Source organism: Danio rerio, chromosome 13, assembly GCF_049306965.1.
Source record: "Danio rerio strain Tuebingen ecotype United States chromosome 13, GRCz12tu, whole genome shotgun sequence".
In the NCBI taxonomy this organism is placed as follows: domain Eukaryota; kingdom Metazoa; phylum Chordata; class Actinopteri; order Cypriniformes; family Danionidae; genus Danio; species Danio rerio.
The window spans coordinates 36,996,129-37,005,344 of NC_133188.1; the positions used below are offsets into that span (position 1 = coordinate 36,996,129).

The following is a 9,216-nucleotide window of genomic DNA, read 5'->3' on the forward strand; positions in this document are numbered from 1 at the left end:
TCTGCTCTGGTGACCCCGGATTACTAAAGAGACTAAGCCGACAAGAAAATGAATGAATGAATAATTAAGAACTACTTTTACTAATCTAGTAAATAGGAGCGCCACGGTGGCGCAGTGGGTAGCACGATCGCCTTACAGCAAGGTCGCTGGTTCAAGACCCAGCTAGGTCATGGCATTTTTGTATAGAGTTTGCCTGTTCTCCACATGTTCATGTGGGTTTCTCCCATAGTCCAAAGACATGCGCTATAGGTGAATTGAATCAGCTAAATTGGCCGTAGTGTATGAGTGTAAATGTGAGAGTGTATGAGTGTTTCCCAGTGTTGGGTTGCAGCTGGAAGGGCATCGCTGCATTAAAAAACTTATGCTTAATAAGTTGGTGGTTCATTCCACAATGGCGACCCCTGATGAATAAAGGGACTTCCCTGAAAAGAAAATTAATGAACATTGGTAAATAATACTTGATACAAAGTTGAGATGACTTAATTGACTTTACAGTATACTTAATGCAATAATGTTACGATTACTTAATTGAATTAAGGCAACGAGTTTGCATAATTCAATTAAGTAAAACTAACAAATTACTTTTTACAGTTAATTCTTACCCCATTAGAGGATTATTTTGCTTATTTTAAGGACAAACTCACTTAATTTTGTCTAATTATTTCTGAAAACAAGACAATCATTTTTGCTTATTTAGAAAATCCTTCTTGATTTAAGATATTAATTTAGACTAGAAACAAAACAAAAAACACCAGATAAGAAACGCATTTTTTGTATTTGTGTACTTGTTCTTACACATCTCATCTAAAGCCTTTTGTTTGTTTTTTAATTGGATTTTTGACTTTTGTAGCTTATGAAATAACTGAAATCATTGAGCGTAGTCATATGGAGCAGTAATGCGGTCAAATTACTTTTGCAGAAAATAAATGCAGAACTCAGAATAAGCCCTGTATTACAATTGTAATGTATGTATTATTTCTACATTAAAATAATAAAATCTATTTAATTTGTTGTTGTTTGTCTGACAGGTTACCTCATCCCATTGCTGTGTGTACTGTTTGTGGTATTGTGGATCTCGTGTATCATCGTGTGCGTTTGGTGGTTTCGGAGAAGGAGGAAAGCCAGACAAAGAGAGGACACTCAGATGGAGGAGAGCATCAACAACCAGCGCGGGACACTACTGAGTGCTCGCACACCTCACAAAGACAACACAGACCCAATGCAGGAGAACAAGAACCTGCTTTACCCTCTGGATCGGGTTGGAGACGGAGCCGAGCGAGAGGAAGAGGAGGAAGAGGGAGACGAGGAGAGCAACAGGGGGCTGGCTCTGCATAAGTGCTCATCTCTCGCATACTCTAAAGGGGACACAGTGTACGTGATTCACACTTCAGCCCAAAATCAGCAGCACAGGACACACTACGGTGGCAAAGACAACCGCTGCAAGAACAATGTGAACGAGCGCTTGAGTGAGCACACAAAAGATCATTACGTATGAAAGAGCCAGAAAAACTGGAGAAATATACAAGTGTTTTTTTGCTGTCTAATCCGAATGGCCCAAGGCTTGTGTGACCGTTTTTTTCTTCCATCACCAAATGGATTCATCTCACAAAGACCTGTTTTTAAAATCATTTTCTTTTGTTTACACTTGCACTCACTTTCCTTAAAAAGAAGGTAACTCAAGGCTGAACTTTTGAGATTATGTCTGTGAACTGTGGCGCGGCCTTTGACCTTTGGGGCTGAGGAGGAATCAGCGATCGGCAGCTTTAAAGTGTTTTTGATTATGTCCAGACCTGCCCAAAGTCAAGTGTTAGAAGCTGTTAAATCTTCCAGAGGTATAATATACACAAGTGCCTCACTGAACATTCGCAGCAGCGCTTACACATTTTATATACATTTCTTATGATGATGTTGGGTTTTGTTGTTGTTAGCATAATGCTATAGATACCCCTTTTCCATCGATGCAGGCCCACTGGTGGTTCATAACCAGAGCCTATAGTATAGCCAAATAGGATCTTTGTCTTTCAACACTCAAAGTTCCAGCTCTGAACCAGGAAAAGCAGCATTAAACAATGCTAGCCTAGAAGAAAGAACCACTTGCAGCTGAGGGTGGTGTTACCATGACCCAAGGGCATAGAAATGGCTTGAACGGAGGGGACGTGTCCCCACCAATAACTGAAATTTCCCTACCAATAATTTAATTGACTTCAAAATAAAGTAGTGCTCCGTCAACTCTTAACCTACACGTGCACCAAGTCAAGTTCGCTACTAGTTTACCGTAATACTATTACCAATTAATTAAAATTCTGTTTTGATTTTTGCCTCCATGATTATGAAAAACAATAATCAGGATAAAACAGTAAATTGTGTCACACACCTCCCTAAATTTCTCTACAATCATACCTTCTCAAAGCCTAACTGCAGTAAAATCATGTAAACTGACCTTTGCAGCAAGGGATGTGATTGTTATTTGTATTATTAAGTGTTTATTTTATATTATTAAGTTATTTAATCTTGTTTTTAAAAGCACAAAACAGAATTTGGACTGTTCAATGCATGCGCTCTAGGGATGTATGTCCTCACCAATGTCAAGAGCGAATCTACTCCCTTACCGTAACCAATGAGATGAACAATGTTTTGAGCGCCTTATGTAAAATAGCTATTGAACGCAATGCTGAACACATTATTACTTCTAATCTCTGCCTATTCAAATTACGGCAGGCTGCATGAACATGTTATTATAGCTCGTAATCTCTGTCTATACGAACTACGACATGCTACATGAACACACTGGATTACTCTGTTTGGAATGGATGCTGCAGATTCACAAAGTATTTAATAGTAGCAATGTTATTCTCTTTGGCGAAATTTTGGAGTGTGTGTCAAGGAATCGTGAAAGCTTTTAGTGAAGTTTATATCAAGGCTTGTACCATTTGGAACAATGACGTCATTGATGATGTCTGAAGCCACGTTTTTGCTCGACCGATTAAGAAATCTGTTCAAATATCGGTGCGACCATTGAGTGTGACATCCTCTGCTGAGTTACTCAAGCACATCCCATGAGTTAAACCCAGGCACTTACCAGTTTTAGAATAAAACTATTGCCAACACCCACCACCCCTCCGTAACACACTTTATTTACAGAAATGGGTCTCGTTTATTTCAAGCTAATAAATTTATTACACAGTAATGTTATAGAATAATTATATAGTACAAGACAACAAACGTTTTATGCATATAAATAGATTTATCTATGTGGAAATAGACAGTTCTTCATTGTTATTTAAGACTTAACTGCCGCAAACTACAGTTTATCACATCAGGTCTTCGGTAACGGTTTGTCTTACTCTGTTTGACCATCAGGTGGTATTTTGAGCAAACAAAATCCTCAAGAAATTAACTCTTTTGTGAACTTTAATGCTTCAGAAGGCTTCATATCGCCAACACTAACCAACAAATCAAGCTGCGACTGTATTTGGCACTTCCGCATTTGTGTTGCTGGGAAAGATGGGACATATGCACTGATGTCAGACCTGGCTTTACAGTGGCTCTTTAGCCTGTGGAAAAGCAAAGTAGTTCTTAGTCGGCTTGCCAGATGAACCAGCAATGGCACTGGTTTCAAACTAGCACCAGGTTCTTGCAGGTGGAAAAGGGGTATGAGAAGGCTGGTTCACCTACTTTGAGAAAAAAATTCTGTCAGCATTTACTCAACCTCATGTCATTCTAAACCTATATTACTTTATATTAATCCATCTGTGTGACACAAAAGTTTTATGAGTGTGGTTGCTCACTCTTGTTCAAGCTTCTAAAAGCACCCCATTTAAAGAGATAGATAAAATTGGTCTAAACATTGTGTGTCGAAAGTCCGGACTTACTATTTTGTAAATAAAATGGGCAATAAAAGGCCATATACTTTGCTTTATGCATACATATGGATTTCATATAGTTCAACTCAAATTTCTTCACCAGGATAGCATGTGCATACTACTGCTATCTGATTTCAGTAGATGTGCATACTCTTGTTTTAAATGAGTATATAGCACATAACTTTTGGAGAGAAAAAATGCAGACAAAAGACATGGATGATAGTCTATGACAGTGTTTGAGCATATTGTCATCTGGAGTAAAAAAAAGAAGATATATTTGTACATATTTGTGCAAATAACAGTAAATTGATGATCTCAAACACTAGCAAAACCACACCGCATGATAAATTAACTATTTAATATCTGAAAGAGAAACTCCTACAAATGCAAATGCAATAACAACTCTGCAAGTGACTACATCATTCTGTTCTTCATTCATTTTTCAGCCTTTAGTGAATACTGACTAGTTCTGAACACCAAAAGAGGGTTTGAGCTGGCACAAGCTCTTAGTTGTCAATTGATACCTGGAATAACTTGATGACGTTGAGTAAATTATGAAAGAATTGTTATTTTGGGGGGAACTCTCTTCTTTAGACTGATAAGATGCAAGGTTTACTTTAACTTTCACCTTCTTTGGGAATTGGTACTCATAGTCCAAACAGTAAAAGAGTATTCTTACCGATACACTGAATCAAAAAGCTCGTTACAAGTCAGACTTTTCTATGACAGCCATATAAATACTACAGTTCCAATGTAAAGAATCACTTAATGCATCAATGTGTTGTTTTTGGCCACACAGTAGAGGACAATGATATGACTTCTTAAATCACTGACAGATAATTCATTATAATGATAAAAAAAATGCATATGTAAATATGTAAATAGTGAAAAGACATAGCTGTGTATATTTGAGTTTAGTAAGTTATGTGACAGCATTTTACCATTGTCATTCTTAGAGTTACTGCTTATTCTCTCTTTCAGTCTCTTTTTTTTTTAAACAGTGTCATTCCTTTTATTTATGTTCAGAAAATATTTTATATATAAATATGTAAAATGGCCACAGGTAGTCTATTTGTGGGGACTCTGTCAGAAATGCTCTAAACATTAGATGATCTGACTTCATGATAAAATAGATGATCTGTGCTGTTGACTTTACTAATGAATGTTGAATAGGGGTTGACCATGCTGAAGGTAAAAGACAAACAACAAATGTTTTGCCACCGATCAAACGGTGCCTTCTTCTGAAGGTCTACAGTACAATAGCGAAAGACTGAAAGACTTAAGACACAAATATGTTGTGTGTTTGAAGTTTAACACCTGCATTTTCAAGCCAATGTCAGTCAAACAATTACGTTTGCCATTTGTTCAAACCACTTATTTAAAATGAGCTGAAACAACACAATTACTGAGCTTTTTTGGGGGGGACAACTTAACTGTTTTATGTTCAATCCACTTAAATATGTAAAAACTAATAAGTTAACTTAATTTCTTCACATTAACCCCAACACAAATCGATTGTGTGGAACCCAGCATTTGTTTTACAGTGTAATTAACAGAAAGTCAGACATTTAGAAAATGCTTTATTATTAATGTGTTCTTAACACCACCGCTTGGTATTATTCTATAAATTCAAAATCAACCAAAACAGACCAGAGTCTTTTCATAAAAACACAAAAGTTCTATAGGAGTATGTGTGAGTTATTAGATTTGATATTTTAAAATGGTATTAGATTAGTGGGGCTGGGCCAATAAACGATACTATATCAATTATTCCGATAAAATTTATGGCAATAACAATGTTAAGCTCTGGACTTTTTTACTCTATATTGATCTGAGCCAATCACACAGCAAAAATGTGCAACAATGGGAATCTAAAAGTGTGCTGATATTGGAGATGTACAAAATATTCTAAAAATCACTAAAAAATTTATCGACCAAAAATATGTTATGCTGTTTTATGGACTCTCTAATTTATGTTGGGGACCTCTTTTAAATCTGGAAGCATTAACAACTTGTATTGGAAAATATATTGTTATCGTTTAATATGGAAAATAATTATCAAGACTGCATTTTTGCCATGTCGCCCTACCCTAGTTTGATAGTTTGATGCCATTTTACAAAAGAACACTATAAGAACACTAATGTTTGTTTTTTGATTCATGAGCAGTTTCAATTTTTTTTTTTTTTTTTTTGGAAGGTCAGGAAAATGTATCAGTGCATGTTACTGTGGCTGATTGAAGGGAACAATATATGTTTTTTCACTGTTGTTTATTATTTAATGTCTCTTAGAGCACAGAAAATATTACTGTAGAATATAAAAATAATCGGAAAAAGCATGCCACTCCTTAAATAAAGTTGCAATACAAATGAACAGAAACACTCCCCTCAACCTGAAAATCTCCATCAGAAAACTTAAAAAACACATCAAATTACTGTGTGTGATTCGTTCTACATGCACTGATGCTCATACTGAATCTGGCATCTCATTTGTTATCTGTTTGATTTTCCCCAACAAGTATTTATTAAAGACTTTTTTTGTACCTATGAAGTTTACACATTTATTTCCTACTGCATGTGGTGTCTTTGTTAAATACTGAAAATACAGCTCAAGGCTCGTCTGTCGGCTGCTGATGATCATGCATGACGGTGAAATCCCACCGAGTCAAAAGAAGAATCCTCTGATTTGAAGAGGCCGATAACAAGAGTTTTGTTTTGACTCAGTCAGAGTAACGATGTGTATCATCTCTCTTAAAGATTAACCTGCTCCAACTCATCCTCGCTCTCAAGACAAAAAGACACTCCCACATCAAAAATTCCTCCATTTCTTTTCAGGAACATTCACGTCGGATTACCGGATGTCTCTGGCGGATGAGGGTGTAAAGAAAGCTTCAAAGATTTGGGGGGAAAAATGTGTAGCATTATGAGTCATGATTCAGACAACCAGTAAACAGGACTTTCTGTTCAGAGGTCTAGAGTCCACAAGGATATGTTAAATTACTGTTAATCAAAAAGTGAAAGCAAGACGTTTACAATGTCAGGAAAGATTTGCACGTTGTTTTTTACAATTTTGTGCACATCAGTGAGCTGTTATCAGTTTGCAGAAGATTCCTGGACCTTCACGGAGAGTTAAGATGTTTCTCATCGCATTTTAAATTTCAGTCAAAAATGCTTGAGATGTGTTGGATTTGCTCTCAGACAATGTTTAGATAGTAATGGGGAAAATAGAAAAAGAACATTAAATAAAGAAGTCCTGCTACTGTATTACTGTATAATGATACTGTCGCTGTATATGTGTACACACAGATACTTAATCCATTTATATTAAATGTTTTTTCAGACAAATATCTAACAAAGATGTACAAAAACACATCAGCATTGATTACTAATATTTTCAGCCATTTGTTTTGTTTATAAATGTAAACTAAACTAAACTAAATATAAAAGTTATATAGCCTATACTGTATGTATGCTTCAGAGTAAACATGTTTAACTATTGATGGTTTTTAGTTTAAAACTGATGACTTCTATGATCCACAGTAGAATTATAGTCATTATAATGCTTTTTAAGTTATATGTATTAGAACGTGATTTCACACCAGCTGTAATCTGGTGCTAAAATTTCTAACTATTAAAACCAGTGAATCAATAGGAGAACTCGGAGTCCTAAAGAGACCCGATTTCTGAGCATTGAAAAAATTATTAATTGGATTTACAATTTTTTTTTAAGGTAAGTGGTGCCAAACAATTTAAATGGACTGAATTCAAACAAAACAAAAAAAATAAGTTGAACATTATTAAATTTCATTTGTTTGTTTAACTTCAGCCCAAATAGACTGTTTGCAACCACGTACCTTAAAAAAAACATTTGTAAATCCAGTCCTTTTTTCAGTGAAGGGGACCAAATTTGTTGTGACACCAACACACTTTTTTTACCCCTTTTTTTATCAATATACCCATAGTCATCTACATCAGAGATCTTCCACCCCACTTTTAAAGGATCTTTCTGAATTTAGCTTTAACCCTCCCCTCCTAATTACAATCAAATAATATTATCAAGTGCAGTATAATGTGCATTACATTTGGTTTAAATATGTTATGCCTGTTACAGTGTGTTGTTATTACAAGGTTATGTTAAGCTTATTAATTTATGAATATTTGAGTTCAGACATACTACTAGGCTCACATAATATTCCCTCTTATGGAAGTAGACATACTGTATTTAAACACATGGAAGAATTGCTTTAAAATTAAAGACAGGTGCCTTAAGCTGGGATAGGTACTCAAGTCTGAACTTTACAACACAAGATGATCGTTGTTATTTTTCAATTGAATGGGTGTTATCAATGGATATCAGCTAATAGATATGAGCCAGTAGGTGTCTTCTGCGCCTACTAGTAGGCTGTAATCATCCATCCATATGGTTAATCAGGTATGCTAATAATGAAAACTCCAGATCCAGATCTCTTTCTGCATTACTGTGATGGTTGGGTTTAGGGTTGGGGTAAGGGTAGACATTAATAAAATAACAAATGGGAAATTTAATTATAAGTAATTATAATTAAAATTAATTTAATTTATAAGTAATATAAATAATTCTCCTTAGCTTTCGGGTGTAGCCTTACATGATCTATAGCTGATTATCCATGTTGTTGGATGATTACAGCCTTCTGAGATTATTAGTAGGCCCCTGCTGGCCCATATCTATCAGCTGATAATCACTAATAATAATGCCCATTCAATTGAGTGATAACATATCACACACCACAAACAGACACAATCAATCCATTCAATAGCCAATCGGAACAAAACTAAATGTAGTTCTAATAATTTTCCTACTCTATTTCCTATGTAGAACAGAAATGATTCACTTAACAAAGAGATCCTCCTGTGACAAACACCAAACATTGTCTGTGGTTTTACACCCTCAGGTTCTGTTAGGTGGCCTGATGCCCTTGATCTGAACTCTGAGCTTAAATGACTTTGTCCTGTGGCTCTCTCTGGCACGTCTGTGGTAGTGGAAAGGTGTCTATTTTAGGACTGTGTTTTTCTCAGCGTACTGTAATATATACTTCATTAAGAGAGCAGGTGCTGGTAAGTTTACTGTACGGAGGGACATACAGTAAGTGTATCTGAACTTTGATGTCAAGACAAGTAGGCTTACCTGGATGTTTTTTTGAATGCGTGTTGGAGTGTGCAAGCTTTTTTAGCTGTGATAAGCTGTATTTCTTATTGCTGAGTCAGCAGTTGTATCAGGTTCACAATTCAAGCTGCATGCACAGACATAAAGAAAAGAATTTAGTGAACACATTTGTTCTGCCAACAGAGGAAGCAGCCAACAGGCATCTGGCAGCTC

At 35.8% G+C, this 9,216-nt stretch overlaps 1 protein-coding gene across 2 annotated transcripts in view; it reads left to right on the forward strand.

Annotated features, from left to right (window-relative positions):
• Nucleotides 1–6,407, forward strand: part of jag2a (jagged canonical Notch ligand 2a) — a 68,721-nt gene extending 62,314 nt beyond the window's left edge. For both annotated transcript variants that reach the window (XM_689725.10, XM_005156965.6), the window contains one exon: nt 1,029–6,407. In XM_689725.10, coding sequence (XP_694817.5) covers nt 1,029–1,495 — 467 coding nt within the window. In that variant the 3' untranslated portion in view covers nt 1,496–6,407. The remainder of the gene's footprint in view (nt 1–1,028) is intronic.
• The last annotated feature ends 2,809 nt before the right edge of the window (nt 6,408–9,216 follow it).